The 21,323-nt window shown below is 33.0% G+C and overlaps 3 protein-coding genes across 5 annotated transcripts; all 3 read right to left on the bottom strand.

Moving 5' to 3' along the window:
- Window positions 1-824: 824 nt before the first annotated feature.
- LOC133680795 (photosynthetic NDH subunit of lumenal location 5, chloroplastic-like) lies at window positions 825-5,014 on the bottom strand. The gene is made up of 7 exons (XM_062103787.1): window positions 4,689-5,014; window positions 4,354-4,581; window positions 3,845-3,995; window positions 3,647-3,735; window positions 2,610-2,664; window positions 2,190-2,275; window positions 825-1,235 (listed from the first exon to the last, which is right to left on the bottom strand). Exons 1-7 carry the CDS (start codon window positions 4,710-4,712, stop codon window positions 1,077-1,079), a joined length of 792 nt encoding a protein of 263 aa, XP_061959771.1. The 5' UTR covers window positions 4,713-5,014; the 3' UTR covers window positions 825-1,076.
- Window positions 5,015-6,873: 1,859 nt separating this feature from the next.
- Window positions 6,874-12,254, bottom strand: LOC133680794 (uncharacterized). 3 transcript variants are annotated; one of them, XM_062103786.1, is made up of 10 exons: window positions 11,940-12,253; window positions 11,682-11,854; window positions 11,443-11,601; window positions 10,498-10,647; window positions 9,806-9,949; window positions 8,906-9,062; window positions 8,287-8,459; window positions 8,006-8,061; window positions 7,409-7,511; window positions 6,874-7,307 (listed from the first exon to the last, which is right to left on the bottom strand). In XM_062103786.1, exons 1-10 carry the CDS (start codon window positions 12,157-12,159, stop codon window positions 7,218-7,220), a joined length of 1,425 nt encoding a protein of 474 aa, XP_061959770.1. In that variant the 5' UTR covers window positions 12,160-12,253; the 3' UTR covers window positions 6,874-7,217. The 3 variants fall into 3 exon arrangements, 1 of the variants encoding a protein (XP_061959770.1); XR_009836385.1 differs by lacking the exon at window positions 6,874-7,307 and having other exon boundaries at window positions 7,915-8,061; window positions 11,940-12,254; XR_009836386.1 differs by lacking the exon at window positions 6,874-7,307 and having other exon boundaries at window positions 7,449-7,511; window positions 8,232-8,459; window positions 11,940-12,254.
- A 6,881-nt stretch (window positions 12,255-19,135) lies between these two features.
- On the bottom strand, window positions 19,136-20,452 carry LOC133696984 (uncharacterized). The gene has a single exon (XM_062119295.1). It carries the CDS (start codon window positions 20,097-20,099, stop codon window positions 19,410-19,412), a length of 690 nt encoding a protein of 229 aa, XP_061975279.1. The 5' UTR covers window positions 20,100-20,452; the 3' UTR covers window positions 19,136-19,409.
- Window positions 20,453-21,323: the final 871 nt, after the last annotated feature.

Below are 21,323 nucleotides of genomic sequence, written 5' to 3'. Positions count from 1 at the left end.
AATACACAAACTCAACTTAAACAGATACAATTCATCAAAGAAAAAAGAGATCATAAATGTAGCCATAAGCCTAGAATTGAAAAACTTTTTTTTAATCTTTTTTAAGTTGATGGTAAAAAGAGCTGTATAGCTTCATTTATTGGTGGTCATCGGAAAACAACCACAGCTACTGGAGAATAAAAATAAGGCCATGATTGTCAGAACCTCTTATATACTTTTTATTACCGTGGAAGTTCAGGCTGTTGATCAGATTCTCCTCGACCTCCATATTAGAATTTTAACCACAGGTGTATCAAGCTACTATTATGATAACTCTCCGAGTAATCACCGGGATCAGACACAACAGGCTTACCTGTTGTTCGGTAGGAGCACGGACACTGGTAAATTAGGATCATGCTTGATTTCAATACAGGTTTTCTGGGAGATTTTAACGCCATGGGGAGATTCTACGAGAATCATGATACGTAATAATTGTGTTTTCAGTGATTGAATACTGAAATTTCATTTATTTTTATATAATAACCTACGTTTTCTGGGTGAAGTTCAGTACAATTCAGTGGGCCTTTTCCAATGTCTCTCACATTTTAGAAGTAGGGGTGTTAAGATAAACTGAATCAATCTATCATCCCAAGGCCCATTGAGTGGTTTTCTGGTGGCCTCATGGAGCTTAGGTATCCTAAGGCCATACTCGGGCTCAAGTCCATCCTAATCAAGCAAACCCACTACAGATCCGGGTCGCTAGTAAATGTCGAAGTAGGCAGCCTGTGATCCCTTGGAATCACTGAGAGCACTATGAAGAACAATCATCGTCCTGCCATCATGAGTAGAATAACAATGAAGTCCATTGTGGAAGTTTGGATCAAATGTTGAAAATGATATATGCCTTAACAACCACCCGATAAAATTTTTCCTATCCGAGAAACAACTCTTTTTTGCTGAAGCTTTCTACTGGATACAAGTGAGCAAAGAAACTGTCAGAGATTGATTCCATACTCATTTAGACAAAAGCCCTCCAAGAGGGGTAAACTTCTCTCAGGTTCGTTGTTGAGGAGAATAGAATAGATGGCTAGAATTGATCATGCCTCAGTCATGGGAAGCTCGCCACTTTCAAGGATCACCACTCTCTTTGTGGGACGGTCTCCTCTGTCTGTCTCTTGTGACTCGATCAATTTAACAATGTCCATGCCTTCCAAAACTTGCCCAAACACAACATGCCTTTGATCTAGCCATGGAGTCTTCCATTTCCCGTGAACAGACAAACAAAACGAAAGTGTGTCAAGTTATATAAATGTAACGTAAATCTGCAAAGATTTGACCACTGAACTAGAAGGAATTGATCAACAGATCACATAAGAAGCATTTGCAGAAAATAACCTGTCTCCATTAGTGACTACTAAAAATCATGCCAGCTATAAGAAATAGGTGCTATGCCGACAGAAAAATGAAAGTAGCCTACTGTAAGAGAATGGAACTTCATTGGTAAAACTTAGTTGATATAGACCATATCAGTTACCACAAACAAAAAGAGTACCAAATGGATTTGGATTGTTAGAGTGGATTCCAATTTTCAAGCACCTACACATACTATCTACACACAGGCATGATCAACATCCAGTGGTTTTCAATACATAGCAATTTTGCCTTCTTTATAATGGCCTCGTCACACGCAGAAAGCAGTCCGACAAGCAAAATCACCTGCATAGTTTCCAGAAGAAGGGGATAACCCAGAAAATAACCAGCTGAACATTTTATTCCATTCCTTCGCCCCTCTTGGGAGGTACAAAATTAAGCCCCATTTAACGACAACTAAATATTTGTACCTTCCAAAATCTGAGTGTTAGAGTTGGCTTCAGAAACAATGACCTATTTTCCTAGTTCCCTTGATCTCTTCCCCATTATACCTCAAATCAAGTAACCATGCAATTTATTATGTTAAACATATTTCAAGTTCGTGACTTCACAAAGAGAGAACCCCCAGGGAAATTCATAGTAGATATACAATCATTTTCCTTCTTTAATCTCTCCATTTGAGATCCTGCTCCATATATATTCAAAAAAACACTAATGATAAAAATTCTCGGGTACTGTAACAATAGGATATGATGTGTTTATGTGCACACCCACATATGTGCATGTCTCCACGCACATGCATGAGGAACATGTATCTAAATGGAAAGACAATTATTTACCTTAACAGTGCAGATAAAAAATTGGCTTCCATTGGTGTTGGGCCCTGCATTTGCCATACTAAGAACTCCTGGTCCAATATGTGACACTGCAAAACATTTGATTGAGATTTCATAATTAGACATATAGATAAATATACACATCAACCACCGAAATGTAAAAATGATGACCGGGCAGAATCCAGGAAGAAGCAATCACTTGATAAACTCCCAACCATGAAGAGATGTTCTTGGCAAAAACTCATTATTAAAATACGGGGAAATTTCTGTTTAGGGACCGCTCAAACTTAAGACAGGATGAGAGTGAGTTATGGAGAAGGGATCATCTATCTTCAACCAAAGAAACTTCCTAGGTGGGATTTACAGTTTAATGAGCATGGGTTCCAACCTAGAGCAATAGTTACATGAGAAGTACCGACTTACACTTGAAGTTTTCATCTTTGAATGTGCGGCCGTATATGCTTTTACCTCCAGTGCCCTGCAAATATTTCCAAATACTGACAATTAGAATACATTACTAATTTAAAACACTTTTGAATGCCCTAAGTGCAAAGCTTAGAATATCATGGACAGTGTTTCATTTCTTAACAAACACTCACAGAAACAAGGGAAACAAAAGCATAGAAATTGAATAAAGAGAAAATTTCAAGGGTTTTAGAAACTGAACTGAACATCTTTTTTCAAAATAAATCCATTAACCCTATACTTAAATGGCGATCCCATCCCAACTAAGATATCCTTTTCAAAATAAATGTTGCCAAGCAAACTGGACAAATCATGTAAACTTTCTAACTAAACCCACAAGAGTGCAGAGATTCCCATTCATTTGACCCTTAACTTGATCTGTAAAGTGCACATATCCTTGTTCAACTTAAGAAAATATTTGCACATGGGCCATTTAAAGCATTAGGTCAACACCCTCACACATCTCAATCACAAGTTCGCAACTTGAATAGTGATAAACTCAATATATTTGCAGCACGGCCAACTTATTCATTGAATCAAATTTCACAAATTATAAGTTTGACAAGCAAGCACCTTGTGTTTCTGAAATGCATTTAAATACTGGTGCAGCTCTGATATATCAGACCAAGTGATGAAAAACTTCAAAGTGATCTCTTATTTCATAAATAGTAAAATATTTCTTAGAATAAAGAACACCACATTGTTCAATAGGAACTTGAAAGGTGAAATTGTCTAGGAGGTAAGAAAATTAAGGTGGAAACGAGATATTCAAGTTCCCATAGCATGCAACTGAAATTCTTGCTCTTTTATCAGATTTTAAGCAAATATTACAATTTCTAGTGAGACAATAAAGGGAGGCGAAGAGTTCCTTTAACAATGACAAAAGGCCACTAGCACTGCAAATTAATTGATATCTTTAGTGGTACGTATACTTGTGAAACAGGGATTCAAAACTTGCTAACTAACAAGACAATATATTGCAAGAGGGCACTCACATTTCCTTTGTCAAAGTCCCCTCCTTGAATCATGAAATCTTTGATGACACGGTGGAAAGCAGAATTTTTGAAACCGAAGCCCTTCTCTCCTAATCAAAATACATAATTGAAAGCAAATTATAAAAGATTCAAAGCGTTGATGTTAAGGAAAGAAACGAGCTAATGGATAGTATAGATCCCAAGTTCATATGACACAACCTGTACATAATGCACGGAAGTTCTCTGCTGTTTGTGGCACATCATCACCATATAACCCAATGACAATTCTCCCAACAAGCTTCCCTACTGGATTCCCAATCCCTATATCAAAATACACTTTGTTGGTCACCTTTGACTGCAACTCCGCAACCTGAAAATTTTAACAAACAAAAAAGAAAATCAAGACACCGATATAAAAAAGCCACATACAATTCAAACTTCATTCATTCATAAAACAAACTCTAATAAGCATTTCAAACAGCAATTCAAATTTTCTGATCCGAAATTGGTTTCTTAAACTTTACAAAAAGCTGCATTTAATCGACAGAATTCAAGAAAGTTAAAAAAAAACACAACAGTTCACTAAAATCTAAAAGGAATACAATATCCAGGTCTCAAGCAAACAATACCCTCAATCGATTGAACCGATAAAATCTACATAATAAACTAGATACATAGAACAACCGGGGAAAAAAAATAGAAAAGAAAAACCCTGCAAAACCCCTTACCTCTGCACTAGCTCGAACGGAGCTTGGAACACGGGATTTCTTCGGAGACGAGGTTGTAAGAGAAGCAAAACGAAGCGAACCCGAGAAGAACAAGCTCGATGAAGACGAGGAAACATTAGACGGCATCAAATTTCTGCTGGGAAACTTCACTGCATTACACGCGGCGGAGCTTCCTGATTTTACCCGCGACATGGTATTTATGGGGCTGAATAGCGAGCCCACATTTGGCTGCAAAGAATAAAACACAAAGTTCATGTTGGATTAGTAAAAAAGAAGAACAGTAAAGTAGGGGTGTGTTTGATCAGTGAGAAAATGAAAAGGAAAAAAGGGAGTACCAGAGTTGTAAAAGAAGCCGCCATTGATGGGGATAGGGATTGTCTATGCAAGTGATAGAGATAGAGAAAGGGAGAAGGTGTTTGGTGTGGAAGCGCTTGCTGGAGAGATGATGATGATGAAGATGAAATTTACAGATATTGTGTTTGGTGTTAAGAAAATGACAAATGTGTCCTCTAAGAATCACCAGGGCTCAGGTTTGTTGAAAATCCACAACCATACCAACAACCCTTTAGCGGCCACCATAACCCCAAAAAACCCTACCCTTCCCCTCCCTTCCCCTGCTGAAAACAAAAGGTCAACGGAAACAACAAAGATTGTATGATCATCACTATTCAATTTACTGGTAATTTTGACTTAAACCATAAAATTAACACCTTACATTATGCCTTTATTTCGTTATTTTAACATTAACAATTAATTAACAAAACAATTAAATCACATGATTTAGTTTCACTCTTTATATAAAAAATAATGATATGAGTGGGTTTCACTTTTTCCCCTGTTAATTTAACCTTTTTATGATATTAGGTTCCAAATTATCATGAGAATATAAAAATTAAAAAATTAAAAACAGGAAACTAAAACATGAAGACATTAAATTTATAATAATTTTTTTTATTCTTAAAGTTTATTTTATTTATTTTTAAGAAATGAGTGAATTATTAGTTGGATATTTTTTGACAAAGAAACTTATTGTTTCTTGTGTCAATAAGTTTCATATAATAAAAAAAGTTTAATGATGGTGGTTGTTTTCTTTAAACATCCATAAAAAAGAATTCAGGCTTGGTTTAGAGATTTTTTATTCAGTGTTTTTTTGTGATTTTAAGATATTTTGGGGTTATTAGGTTGTTTAGAAAGGTGTTTATGGCATTCTGAAGATGTTTTTAAGTGAAAATGAGTTGAAAAATATAATTTTCAATAATTAAAAAAAAACCCTTCATTCTAACACTATGATGGTGGCTGAAATCTAAATTGCAACCCAGCGAATGACATGTCATCTACCACAACATGTGACATGTTCTCTATTTTTTTTTAAATAAAAATGAATGACATGATTTAACTTGTTATCTACCTCATAACAAAGAAAAAAAACTACTAGCATAGGCTAACAGGCTTGCCTCCAACCATAAGCACGAGCTTTTTTCCAAAAGGACCAGCCAAGTTGGGCTACTCAGGGCCATATTTATGGGCTCTCTTTTTTATTGGCCCTTTGGGTTGTTTTTTTGGTCATTTGTTTTTTTTTATTTTTAATTTTATTATTTAATGTTAAGTTTTTATTGTAATTTTATTTTTTTATTTTATAATAAAATAAAAAAATTAATTCAACTCATTTGAATCCATAACTCAGGGTGGAAGTTTGATGGATTTATCAAAGTTAACCTGATATATTTTTTTTCCTTGAATGTTTTTTTATACATGCCAAGTTAATAATATCGTATCAGACAATGTCAAAGTTGCTGGGTTATTTTGTATAAACCTAGAATTGCAAGAATTGAATTAAAGCATTTCAAAAAACCACTTTTTTTCCAGTAAACAGCCTCGTTAGATAAAATCTTTTTGATTCTTTTATGTGGTGCTAATATGCTGGCATTGCCCGTCCTTTTGTTGCGAGGTGCTAAGACGCCAAATTTTTATCTTGGGAATCGGGTCCTAAAATGGAGTAATTGACTCTCAATGCTCCCTCCTCCACCAATTCACTTTCGTTTGCCTTGACAAACACGAAACGACACGTTTCTTGCGGCCTAAAATCCCTAACTCCAGAATCCACTCCTCACGACGAATCCAACTTGTTCACATTCTCCTTCTGATCTCGTCTAAACCGGTGTTTAATCTGTATCACGGCTCTAGTTCGCCTCCTAAAGAGATGATAACACTGGCTTGTACCGCTTTTGCGAGGGAAGGAGAACCGATAAGAGCAAGACACTTCTTGTGTGGATTCTTTACTTGGACACACTACTTGTAGAATAGCCTGTAAGATTTTTCTTAAGGTCTAATGCTTTTAGCTTTTCTGTATGGAAATTCCAAATTGATTACGGCTAACAACCATGTTAGGTCAGCATACCCATCACTTAAAATTAAGATTTCACTGAATTATAACGCCAGCTTTTAGCCCTTTTTTTTAGTTCTTCGAAAAATGATACTTTTAAATATGATTTGCCTGTACATACAATACAATGATCAACATCTGACTAAACTACTTCCAATTTCATCAAATCAAAGCCGTTTGATCTGTAAAAGAATCCATCTTCATGTCAATTTAATCTCAATTTGGAGAGACAGTTTTCGTGTCCACGGCTCTTTCACTTATTATCAATTTTCTGAACTCGTTCTGCAAGCGTTTCACCAAGATTACAAGCATTGTTTCCCAATTGGAAGACAGAAGAAACATGACTTGTAGGGAAGTTTTAGTTTGTTGTCCACATCTAAGTTGATGGCTGTGCAGAGGACATTCATTCCGTGTCGCCATCAGAATGGAACATCCTTTCCAGGAACAACTGCAAGCATGGAGAACCTTCAGAGGAAACAAATCAGAGGACATTCATTCTGTTGGGTATGCTGATACCAGCCCTCTTCAAAATCTTGCTAGAAGCTTCCTTTGCCGCTAACAAAATCTCTCCCTATTTTACAACAATTTGCAATCATAAGCATAGCACAAAACTCCATCGGTCATTGGGGAAAGAGAAGATTGATAAACAAAATGATGTGCAGTACAAAGTACCTCATCCACATTCACAATCTTCTTGTCCTTCATAATCCATTTGCCATTGCACATTACGGAGACAACATTCTCAGTCCTCATACTGTACACAAGGCTTGAAATGCTGCAGAACAGTAAAACAAATATCAATCCATTGAACCAAGTACATTTATAGGCTGTTACACACAAATCTAATAGAACAAATGCTGCACTTCAGTTCTGAACAGTTCCAGTGGAAAAGAAGAAAGTTAGACAGAAGGACTGTGCTGCAATTTCTGATGGCTGATGGCCATGTAGAACACATGGCCATAGTTACCAGGAACATCGGACATTTCGGTTGTGGTACAAGATTCAGGACCAGGGTACACACTTAGGTCAATTTGTGGTACGTAGGGGGTAAGCTTAGTAGGCAGTTGTTTATAATTCAGATAAACCTCAAAAGCCCTAAATGAGAATTTTGATAAATGCATTTACATGTGGTTAATCAAAAAGCATACGTTGAGTAGAAGCTGGAGAAACTTCTTTACCCTAAATGGTTGAGTTGACATATATTTAAGGCACTGAGAACATGAGATGAAGAGCTATAACGTTGCAAAAACTTCAAGGCTACTTTCATACCAGTCATGAACAGGAACCATGGACCATGAGTTGGGATGGACCACAGTGATGTCAGCCTACCAAATCATGAAAACAAAGATTAATCAGATTCAACTGCCTGAAAAGACATTAAAAAACCAAGTACTTGTAGTTAAAAGAAGCTAGATCTCTAATTGCAAGTTAAACGTGAGAGGGGAGGGGAGGGAGAGGAGGGGAGGTGGGGAGGGAGAAGAGCAAGTGATCTAACTTAGAATCCATTTGGGACTGCAACACAGTCCTAATTGGAGCTTTAACAATCCGACCTTTTTCCCAATTTCAAGGGATCCTATTTCATTATCCCAGAGCACTGTTTTTGCACCATTTATGGTTCCCATTCTCAGAATTGTTTCAGCTGGGAGAGCTGTTGGATCAGTTGTTCCCTTCGCATAAACTTCCCGTCCTTTGTTGATCAAAGAAGCTAGATACATCTCATCAACTACAAAGAGAAAAATACCACATAAATTTGCAGTCACCTGTATTCCAAGGACCAAGGACATTTTGACCTTAGTGTAAGTATTGACAAAAATTGCTTAGAGGATGAGCTTCGAAATATTATTTTATTCTCCTTAAACTATATTATAGTGCAAAGGAAATTTATCTGACCATGTCTCCAATACGACCCGGGCCCAGACATCTTTATAATGGTACAAGGTGAAAATCTTGTGTTTTAATAGCTACTCTCACTATCTATACATGAAAGCATGTGCGACGAGGAGGTATTCCCCGTTTCTTTCTTTTTAAAGGTCTGTCTAGAGTTCAATAAAAGGGAAACCAGAAACTGAAAATGGCCAAACTTGCATTAAAATCACCACAATAACAGAAAAATACCAAACATCAAAGAAATGTGAGAATGGAAACAATAAAATCATAAATCAAACAAACCGATGCTCATTCTATTATTTGATGGTGCCCCATCTGTTCCCAAGGAAACACAAATGCCAGAATCAAGCATCTCCCTAATAGGTGCAAAACCAAGCATTCTCATTGCAGCAGCAGGACAGTGAGATACTTTGACACCAGCTCTTGAAAGAAAACCTATCTGAAGGAAAAATGATAACATCACTGAGAACATGATCTTAAAATTAGCTAGAGACAAAAGCACGGATCACAGATGGTAAATGAGGAACAAGCAGCCACCAGTCAATCCAGAAGCAAACAACATATGTTAGAAAGTCAAAAGTTACAACAGCAATTTGAGGAGGGGGGGGGTGTTGGATTACAAAAAGAATACAATCTGTAAAACATCAAGCCACCTCCTACATTTCCATTTAGTATAATATCAACCTCTAGCATTTTGCTAATATATTTATTACAATACTAACTGTCTGTTCAGTGACACTGCACACATCAAAATGAAAAATTTCTTTGATGCCAATGGGAAAAAAATGAAAAATAAAATCGTTGGGAGTTAGACTAATCATAGCCTACAAGGAAGCATGCCATCTATGATAATCCATCTCGCATAATCTTCCTTGAAATCCAACTAGAAACTGTCATCTTGTTATAATTACTATAACATGTCCAGTTCCAGAAAATACATTATTACATGGATTTAAAAATGTCTCAAATAAGAACCAAAAATAAAAAAACCAATGGAGATAAGAGTAAGCATAAAGAACAAGTTTATATCAAAGAAGTATTATAAACAATCTCAACTATCCACTAATAAAAGAAAAATTCACCTATTTGCAAATTTACTGGACCTTATTTATCTACGATGCAAGGATGGTAAACTGATGTATTTCCATGGCATCTAGCAGAGAATTAGCAGGAGCAATTCACCTCAGTGTCGTCAACCCAAACTGTATGAGCTGAAAGTAAGTTGTTTTGAAGAAAGTTTATCTTCTCCAAGTGTGTAACAGTCCCGTGTTCAACTTTCCGATTACCCTTCACGAATTGATTCTCATAAGGTATCTCTGCAACATGCTAACAATTGGAAAGATTAGTCCAGCCTGTTTCAACATCTTCTTTCTTTGGCAGGACTTTCAACTTCTGAACCAAGTAAAGTTTCTCATGATGGAAAAGGAATTAACAATATTTTTCATTGCCTTTAATTTATCATTATTATTATTTTGGAAGGAAGGAAGGAGAAACATTGTCATAATTGTTTAAGTCCATATCAAACAGATCATTCTCCTTGCAGTTGACAGCTGACTTGAGTGTTGCATCCTAATTTGGATGGGATATATCCACAGTATCACTATTACGAAGACAAGCTACATGCAGAAACTGAGATTCGTGTCCCTATATATTCAAATTGAATTATGGCATAACATCAAAGAGTCTTGTCACGCTAAAAATTGCTGTTTATTTGGCAAATTCCAGTGCATCTATACTTCCAACCCAAAACAAAAACGTTTTAACAGTTTTCTAATAATAAAACATTCCAATGCACATCAATATCCACCAGATAATAAATCCGCATGTGATTTACAATATAGATGTAACTCTGAGGTAAAGAGAAAGTTCAGTACCATGTGAATTCCAGTTTTCAGTTCCTGAGCTGTATTTCTAGTTTCAAGAAGTAGGCGATCAGTTGAATTCATAATTTGCCTAATTCCAAACCATACTCTAATGCGTCCATCTGCAGTATTATGATGCTTCTCATAAAGCTCCATTTGAGACTGCCCTTGAAGTGAGAAATTTGGCTTCAGTCGATGATATAATTGTCGTTTAAAGTAACTAGTACAACAATTGTGGATATAGAAGGGGGGAAATGATACTAAACAACAGAGGAAAAGGATGAAATATCTTTGCATAGAGACTTGAACAAAATTGCAAAATGCAACAACAATGCGATAGTGTGTGCCTGAAAAGGAAAAGGGCGTAAGATTCACAAACTGGACACGCCTCAAGGGATTTTGAAGCACAACTTTGATCCTAGCTCACTAGCAATGACAAGCCTGAGCATTACCTATTTTAAAATAGTTCATGATCACACATATCAGCATAAATGCTTGTCTTTGAGTGGGAAAATCATGGACACAAAGACACTCATCAAGATTCTAAAGTACGATTACAGTTGACACAACTTTGATCCAAGCTCACTAGCAACGACAAGCCTGAGCATTACTTATGTTACAGTGGTTCATGATCACGTATATCAGCATAAATGTTCATCTTGGTGGGAAAATCACGGACGGGAAGACACTTATGAAGATTCCAGAGTAAGCTTAACTTTCCCTTCTTAGTAACACTTGCTCCTCCAAAGGAAGAAAATTGTAATAACAATCGAAAATGCAAAAAACCAAAGCCCGTCATATATTCTTCAATGGTTTGCATTTTTCACTACTCAATCAACTCAACAAGCCTGGTTGTTCAGACATTAGTGCCGTAATATAAGCACACATCAACATATCAAAGAAAAGCATGGTAATGAACTCCACAATATCAACTAAAAATCCAGTATAATCCTCAACCTGAATACAGTCATCCGTAGTTCGCATAGCCCAAGATGTAGGCAAACCCTCGCCAGTATCCATAATTGACTCAGTTAAGCAGGCGCGCAAGCCCAATTTTTCAACAGCACGAGCCATTCCAGACACATACTGGCCCCCAGCTTCAGCAAAGCAGGTAACCTATATAAAATAATGATAGTAATAATAATCCCAAACATCAAACCGAATTCCAATTTAAAGAGAAAAATAAAAGGACTTACACCAGAGTGAATGAGTTCAATTCCACAAAGTAAAGTAGAAAGATAAGAATCATCCTCAGTCATATTAGATTCATAAGGCCAAATACGATGATGCAACCATGTCATCAGATCAACATCATCAGCTATCCCTCTCGCTAGCTGTTGCGATGTGTGCACGTGCGTGTTTATAAATCCTAATGTATTATGATCAATGGATTCGATTGGAGTATATCTATCAATACAAATAAATAAGCAACAAAAGAGTGAGGGAGGGAGTACCAGGAAGTAAGATATGACTGTGAAGGTCGATGATTTGGAGATGGTGAGCGAGAGAGGAGAATTGAGAGAGAATATCGGAGGATTGACCTATGGCTTTGATCTTATCTTGTTCGATAACAATCCCTCCGTTCTTAAAGACTCGACTCTCGGGGTCCATGGTGACGATCATGGCATTGTGGATTATCGTCACTGAGTTGCTGCTGCTGCTCTTCGTCTCCATTTCTCTCGCACTCTGTGCAGTGCCAGTGCTACGCTCTCAGAGTTTGACTTCTCAGAATAGAGTAGAGTTAGAGTTCAACTGCTTCGATTTTTCTAGCGGTGTAAACTTGTAATTAAGATTTAAGGCATAGATCGCACCGTTTTGCATATGCGCAAGCGTTTAAAAGTGGATATAGTCCCTCTACTCCAGGTTTATTCTCAATTTCATCCCTATACAAATTATTGTCGGATGATGTTTAGGTTGAAACTCAAAAAATCAAACCCAGCAAAACAGCAGCAGCAGCAATAAATCCAAGAGAGAAATGGTTCTAAAATACGCTACATGGAAGAATAATGATAACTATATATAGGATAGGTGTGTGCTAGTTTTAAACAATAGCATCTATGAAATAACAGGGTTAAAATTGAATCAATAATTTATAATATAGAATCTTATAACTCATATCATAATTGAGAAGTGCTAGTTAAAAGTAATGCTAGCTACTGCATAATCTAAACAAAACTAGCTAGAAAGCTAATATATATTCAAGAAGAGTTCTCCTAAGAAGAGAAATAACACCTATGCATACGGAGAGAATTAAGTACAATATCAGATTATAATATATTAGAATTATATTGAGTTACAACATTAGGAAATCTTAGTTTAAGGTCTAATTAGTTAAAAAAAAAGCAACAATAATGAGTATAAGGACCACTTGGAATTATGGTATCAACATTTTAGATTAAAGGATTGTTTGTCATTGCCGTTCCAACAGGTTTTTTTTAAAAAAAATTAGTTTTAAATTAATATTTTTTAGTTATCTTTGTTGTTCTAATGTCAAATTAAAAAAATAATATATTTTTCAATAAAAAAATATTTTATTTTTATTTTTAAATATGCTTTAAATTAATAGAAGAAAAAGGCTCTTAGTTTCATAAACAAATTAAGATTCTAATTCTATTGGTACCAAGTTATATTTGTTTAATTCAATACGATACTACAATTTAATATATGAGAATCATGTAACTCGAAACTTAATATTGATCATGTTAATATATGAGAATTATGTAACTCAAAACTTAATATTGATTATGTTTTACATTAAATAGAAAATAACACTGTAATAGTAGGACTTAATTAATTTAATAAGTTTTTAGATGCTTATAATATCATGAAGAAGGATTCTAAACTTGGATTTAAAATAAACAATCAAGAGAAGGAGTAATGTTTGTAATTTGGATAGTCTGAGAAGTATATTTGGGATCAAATTCTGGTAGCTTATTATATACTTGACAGTGAAGGTATACTTGAAAAACCACTTAACTAAACGTAAAAATTATAGATGAAAGTATTTTTTATTTAAATTATAATATTTTTAAAAATAAAAAACAATCTATAATAACTTTGAAGTGATAAACTGATAAATAAAATTTAAAATCAAAATCTAAATAAAAAAAGAAGAAGGAATAATTATTTTAATAAAAATAATTAATGAAAATTGATATAATAACACGGGAGTTGACCCTATAATTATATAATCCAAATTCTTTTTTGGTTTGTCGTGTTTGACCATAAGAGTCCCTAGCATCTCATCGTTTAAAATGATCACGATGAACAATTCCATTATCTCAACTTTTATCATTAACCAATACTGCTCTTTCTAGATAAATAAATAAATAATCCACTGTCTTCCTATACATGCAACTCAAGTCAGCTGGTGTGCGTTTCTTAAGGTTCATTTAATTGTTTTAAGCCATGTTTGGTGGTGTGATTGCGGGTGCTTTTTAAATAATTTTTCGTGTTAAAATACATGTCAATGAATTTTTTTTTATTTTTAAAAAATTATTTTTGACATCAGCATATCAAAACGATCCAAAACATATAAATCATATTAAATTTTAACAAAAAAATTTAAATTTTTTGAAAACACAGCCGCAGTCTCGTTCCCAAACGTAACCTTAATATCAAATATCTTAGTAAACAAAATTATATATATATATATTGGACACAATTCCTACTCATATCGGAGTACCTCATCAAGGTCTGGAGCAGATATGTCTTTTTTAATATATTTTTTTTAAAATTTCTTAGCACCTCACAAAATTGAATCTTAAAATAAATCACGCAACAAAAATCTCATATACTTAATAATATTTTTTGTTCTAAATCATATTAAAAATATTAAAAAGTGTGTATATGATGTTAAATTATATATGTGCTTATTATTTGGTTAAATTTATTACTATTATCTGCTACAAAAAGAATACATCAACTCTTTAACTTATATAATATACTACTTAGTTCTTGATAAATAGATATTAATTAGATAATTGGTTTGCACAATGCTAGGAGTCAGATTATTTTTTTCATGTAAGTATAAAAAAATTTAATATAGGATTTACAATATAATATTGTAATTTATATATATTAAAAAACTAAAAAAATATTTTTTTGTTATTTATAAATTAAAATTCAGTTAAAAAATAAAAATTATATGATTTTTTTTCCTTTTATGGATTATAATAATTGTGTACATATTTGTTTTTTATAAAAAAATATTTAAATTGGGTTAAGTGGTGCAGCGAGTGAGCCCTTCATTTACTCACACACTCAACATAAAGGAAATCAGATTGGATAGCTTTGAAGATGGTAAAATTAAATAAAAACCAAACCTAACTATATTAAAAGATATTAGATATCTAGTAAATCAGGTCAAATTATCATCCTATATAGGCTACTATATTATTCTCATACTATATTCAGAGAAAAAATAACAATAAAAATTATTTGTTATTTCAAAAAATACAGACGGAAGATAATCTTTTATGAAACAATTGATGCTTTCAACTAGTATGAACAACAAATAAAACTCCTTGAAATATCTAGACGTGACATGCTTATCTTGAGACTTATTACTGGTAGGTAGTATGGCTATGTTTTGTGATTGTAACTTGAAAATTATGTTTTGAAAATCATGGTGACCTAATCTCTTGCAAATTTAATTTCTACGAAGAATTTTATCACCAAATGCTTGCAATATCTTTTACAACTTTGAATCAAAGTTCTTATAGGATGTTAATGACTTTTTCATAAAGGTTACTATCAACAAATTGTTATTAAATAGCTTCTATATTAGATATTAGATAGATAAATATAAATAGAATTGTATCCCTTTAAAATGTTTTGTTATACTTTATAATATAAGAAATAACAAATCAATAGATTTAGATGTGGAGGATAGATTAGAAGGGAAAACACCTAATTTGGTTAAATAAAACTTTTTGATTTGGATTTTTTCCAGTTCCATGGAGAGAGAGAATCGAGAGTGATAGAACAACGTATTATATATGGGAGTCATAATATTATTTAATATATGATTTCAAATTCTAGTTGGATTAGAGATGTAAAATGTAATATTTAAAAAAATAAAAGTAAGGCAAATAATTAATTAAATTATAAGATGGCTGATGTAAAGTGAATACAAAGTCAACTTTGATAACATGGCATGCATGCGTGGTGGTGACATTCTGAAATATCCTTGGCTGGCAACCTGCTTCTTGAAATGGTCCATTGTTGATAATACCTGTTTACTTTTTTATTTACCACTAAAAAGTTTGGTCACATGTATGTTTTTTTTTTTTTTTTTGCAATTGATACATATGAAGATAAGGATTTGAGTTTAACACATAATTAAACTCTAAGATTAGATAAAACATGATCGAAGTTGAAAAAATCTATAGTTTTTTCTGTCAAATTCCCATAAAATCTAAAAAGAAATGTTTTAAATACCCTAAACATTCATGAATATCCATAAAACAACAAATCAAAAAATAATAATAAAGCTAAAATTCAAAATTAACAAGGAAAAAAAAAATCTAAAACGCACCCAAAACCTCAAAGATAATTTAGAGTGGAGTTTAGCGAATCTAAACAGCAAATAAGAGATTAATATCAATTTAATTTTTTATTTAGAATCTTCCTGTAAAATCTAACTTTAATCAAATAATCGGATAAAATTTATAATTATTTTGAATCGTTCTTCATTTAGATAACTTCTAAATTGTTTCTATTTATCAATCTTATCCATAAAATTATAAAATTATAACTGTTCCGCATCACTAATAAGAGGGTAGAGAACATATAATAATTTACATTGATTAAACAACTCTTTACTCAATAAAAAAAAAAAGAGCTTCAAATTAGTTCTGAAATGTGGAAGAGAAGGCAGGCTTACATGTGTGGTAGAGGAAGTGCATGATTTATTTTTCTTAATGAACACTAAGAGGGGACATATAGTGGATTTTTTTATTATTACAAAAAGGCCAAGGTTTTCTCCAGCATAAGGGATACAAACATGGCAGCAGCCTTATTTATTACTCCAACTCAAGAAAATATTTATTTAAATATTCCTTTTGGACATGGCATAGCAATCAACCAATTGCCAACTACAACTTGCTGACAGATGTTTGCATGTGATATCATTTCCATCACAAGTCAATTTCATGATTTGAACTGTGGTGAGGTAAACACCGGGTAAATTGAAGCTGGCTATGGCTATGTTTGTATTTTTTTTATTTTAAAAATATTTTTTATTTTTTTAGATTATTTTAATAGATCGATGTTAAAAATAATTTTTAAAAAATAAAAATAAAAATAAATATATTTTAATATATTTTAAATAAAAATAATTTAAAAAAACAATTGTAACGACAATCTCAAATACGTCTTTTCTATAAATGCTGAGTTTTCCTTGATTATCTTTTCTAAGAGAAGGAATATTTTATTGCAGGTCTGAGTCCGATGGGAGAATCTAATAAGATTTGAATTACATATCCTGTCCTAAATAATCCAAATTTTACATAATTTGATGCTGCTGAGGTTCTTTAACACATGGTATAATAGGATCTCGGTACGCGCTTCCCTGCGATAAGGATAAAAAAGTATATAATTGCATTAAAAAATCTCACATTATTATTATTGTTTTTATTTGCATGCAATAAAATATTTGAAATGATGATTGAAAATTTAATTAGTGTATCAGTATAAATTAATCAATCACTATAAATATTAAAGGAGTAAAATGAAAAGATTAACGACAAACTATATTAATTCGAGTTAATATATAAAATTTACAACTCGAGTAATGGCTATAACCATAATAACTTAATCCAATTGGATAATTTGTCTTTTTTTTCCTCTTCTTGGTTGGACTTTATTGGATCTTAATTGATCATAAATCAGATTAAATCTAGAAGTAAATAAAAAAGTTTTTTAAAGCTAATTGATAAAAAATAATGAAATTGTATTTTTTTTTTATTTGAAGTTCAATAAAAAAAAACAACATTAAATTGTATGTCTTTTTATAAAAGCCTAAGCCTTAGAAGTTATGTTATAACTGTCGAATTAGCAATCCGTGCCAAGAACTCAACCAGGTCTAATAAATTTTTTTTATTAAATTTATGTTGCACCTAAATAAATCTTCATAAAAGAGCCCAGGTATGCGGGCTAAAGACTTATTGTGTTTGGGTCTATTAAATTTTTTTTCCAAGTGCATGGATCTAACGGCCCAAACCCGCACGGTTGAGCCTTATATTTTTTTAATATTTTTGAGGAGTGGACCTTTTAAAATAATTAAACCAATCGACCCATCATTTGCTGAAATAGATAACGTATCATTTGTCTGCCTAAAAACCGGCAACAACAGTAGTGCCTAGAAAATTAAGGTGTAGGCATTTCTGCCCCAAAACTCTCCATTTCTAACCCATTTTTACCAAAAACACTTCATAAACACCGTCTCAACACCTAGAAATTAATTTATCAACCTATAAAACTCCAAAAAGAACCTCAAAACATGAAATCAAATCGGGTTAATTTTTTTTTCCTCGACTTTAATCTACTGTTTTGGTAACATTAAGATTCAAAACAACCACCATCAAACTCTTTTCATCAAAAGAAACCTATGAACGCCAACATCAACTAACTTAGTGGCTATAATATGTGAAAACAATGACTTTCTCTCTCTATATACCGAAATGTGACAAAAAATTTCTTTTTCCTTGAAAATCCAGGAATTTAAAAATAATAAAAATAAATTTATGTATCAAAATTGAATTTAAAAAAACATAAGAAACCGGAAAGGTCTAATTTTATAAATTGGGGGATTAAAGTGTATTTGTTAAGCTAAATTTAAACACAACACCTATTTTCGGTGCATTTTCTAAGTTGATCTTCTGTCTTTTAATTTTGTTCCTATCCAAATATTCGAAGCAATTAGACGCTAATTTTACAGTTAAAGGATACAATAAAAAAAGTTAAAGAATTAAAATAAAAAAATAACATTGCTCCAGTTCATAGTATATTGTGAGTGTGTGAATAATATTTGAATAATATTTTTTCATTATACACCATCTCACTTTAATTTATTTTGTTATGCGAGTATGATATTTGTCTTTTTATTTTTTTATATTTAGATAAATGCTCGAATTAATTTATATATTAATCAAGATTACATTTTTTTCTCCTAATGATTTTAAAAACACACATTCTATATCATTATATTGCATTAAGAGGAATTCAGTAAGTTAGTTTGAATTTTAACTTTAAATTTGAATCTAAAAATCTAAGAAATGAAAACATCTCGTTAACAATTAGACCAATTTTTAAAGATCAAAGATAAAAAAAAATATACATGCATATGAAACATACTATATACATTTTCAACTAATTACTCTTGTTTTATAAAGGAATAAAGATTCATATGTTTTTTTATTTATAGTTGAATAATCTTGGAAAAGTAGGGTTCAAAAACTGGCAACTTCCTCCACCACTTTGATCTGGCACAAGTCACGACCAATTAGTTGACATATTACGTATATGTAAATTGTTTGTATAATTAGTTTTTGCTTTATTTTCCCTCATACCATTAATATTCTGTAGAATAATTTCCAGTAAAGATTTATATTTCACAAATCAAAATCAAACAAAAGTAGGCTCATGATAAGACATCAATATTAATTAGACAGCTTGATTAAACATAAATTCACATAACAGTGGGAAATGTTACAGAGGTAACCTGGATAAACTTTCCGAGTCCTCTGCATATCCTCTAATACTGTACATGATTTCATATAGGAGAAGACATGACTTACACACCCTTAAGGCTTAAACTCAAAGCTCACCTTACCACACGCACTTGGAAGTGCTAATTATGAAGATCGTAACAACAACAAAATACTACATATATAATCCTAATTAGAAGTAATTCAAAGCAGTCAACTAGATGGGCTAAGAAGGTGATAAGATCCGTAGTTCTTGGCAAAGCCACATCCTAGATGAATCTTGTCGTCAATATTAGTGTCCTCCACGGCCATCAACACTCTGTAGAAGATATCAACGTTGCATGGTAGTGTAAGAGGGCCTTCAGAGCTGTAACCATACTCAGACTCCGCTTCTTCAAGCAGCATCTTGAATAGTGGGTGGTTTGCATACTCTGTCTTGATCACAAACCTTTGTTTCTGGGGTCCAACATAGACAGAGAAGCAACCTTCAGGGGCTACGCGTCGTTGCCTAGAATGTTTTCGATCATGGTCGTCTTCGAGTGAAACTTTAATGTGTGGATATGATTTGCTCTTTGGTGTTAAAGAACGTACCAGTCTTGATGTTCTCTTGCTTCCCCTGCCAATAGATTTGCATCTCTCCCATGTCTTGATGATCAGATTACCTTCGGTCTTTCCTTTTCCCTTACTCATGTCCATTAAAGAAGCAATTAAGTAGCCAAAGAAAAGTAAGAATATTTTGGACTTAATAACAACCAGACATACCACCTCCTTATAATTAATAACCAGGAGAATGAACTGATAATCTGGTATGAAGTTATTACTCAGAAAGACAAGGAGAAAGAATGCTTTGATAAAAAGTTGATTAGATAAATAGTGGATGTTCAGGTGGTTAACCTCTATCATAAACCAAATAAACCATAACCTTCACCCTTGGCATCATTGTGTTACTCATATCTACTAAGCAAGGAGAAGTTGTGATCAAAAGGAAACCCAGAAAAGGAAAACAAACCGCAAGAGATTCTTTTGACTATAAAGTGACACAAAAAGACGATTCAAGGTGGAGTGGTGCCCATAAATGGAGTATATTTCAAGAATTGGAGAAGGGATGGAGGAGCAGATGGATAAAAAGGGCAAATTAAGGAACAAGAAGAGAGCGGCTCACAAGATATGCATTCACTTGCGTCTTCAAGGGGGCAATCTCGGCATGGATCGATTTTTACAAGCTCTAGCTCAGTTCATATACAAAGCCCACAAATGGACCTTAAATATTGTTGGAGAGGCCCTCTTGTCAACGCAAGAAAGGTCTTTTTCTGTTTTGTTATGCCGTCTTATGTTTGGCCCCTTTTTTTTATTTATTTTATTTTTGAGAAATTTGGCTTTCATGATCCCTTCAATGACATGAGGTGGCTAGTTTATGTGAATCGAGGAATTTTCAGACAAGTGGACACTCAGGTTTTTTTTTTTTTTAATTATGGCTACAAAATAATGTTATTTGTATAGAATTTGTCTTAAATCACCCGCTAGTACGTAATGTTTTTGGATCGAAGCTGCTAGTGGCCTATATATTATGATATATAATTGCAGAATAATAATAATAAATTTTTTGTTTTTTTGTCAACAAGGAATTAGTCTCTAGCTAGCTAATATTGCTGGTAAATTCGTGGCGGATGGTGAAACCCAATAGAGAGATGAATATGCTGAAATGATGAAACCTGCATCCGTGTATAAAATCTATTGTTCGAAATTGCATATTAAAGCTAATAGCTCACGAATTTCGAAGGGATTATTTTATATAAAAATAGCTAATAAAATTATTTTAATAAATTCATAAATTTAAAGGGTTTTTTTTAAAGGAATTTTGGAGGGAGACTGGTGGCCGCCACCAGTCCTACCAGTTCCCTAGCTCTTTCCCTGCTCAAATTTTTTATATATAGATTTATGATGTATTTGAAATTATAGTAGCGGAAATAATTCAAAGTATCTTTTTGTTTAGAAATATTAAAATAAAATATTTTTATTTTTTAAAAATTATTTTGATACTAATACTTTAAAATGATATAAAAACATAATTTTTTTATTTTAAATAAAAAAAATACAAACCATATTTTCAAACACATCATTAGTAAA

This window comes from Populus nigra, chromosome 1 (genome assembly GCF_951802175.1).
Source record: "Populus nigra chromosome 1, ddPopNigr1.1, whole genome shotgun sequence".
Lineage (NCBI taxonomy): Eukaryota > Viridiplantae > Streptophyta > Magnoliopsida > Malpighiales > Salicaceae > Populus > Populus nigra.
Note: the sequence above shows the minus strand (reverse complement) of the source record. Positions and strands in the feature narration are given on the sequence as shown.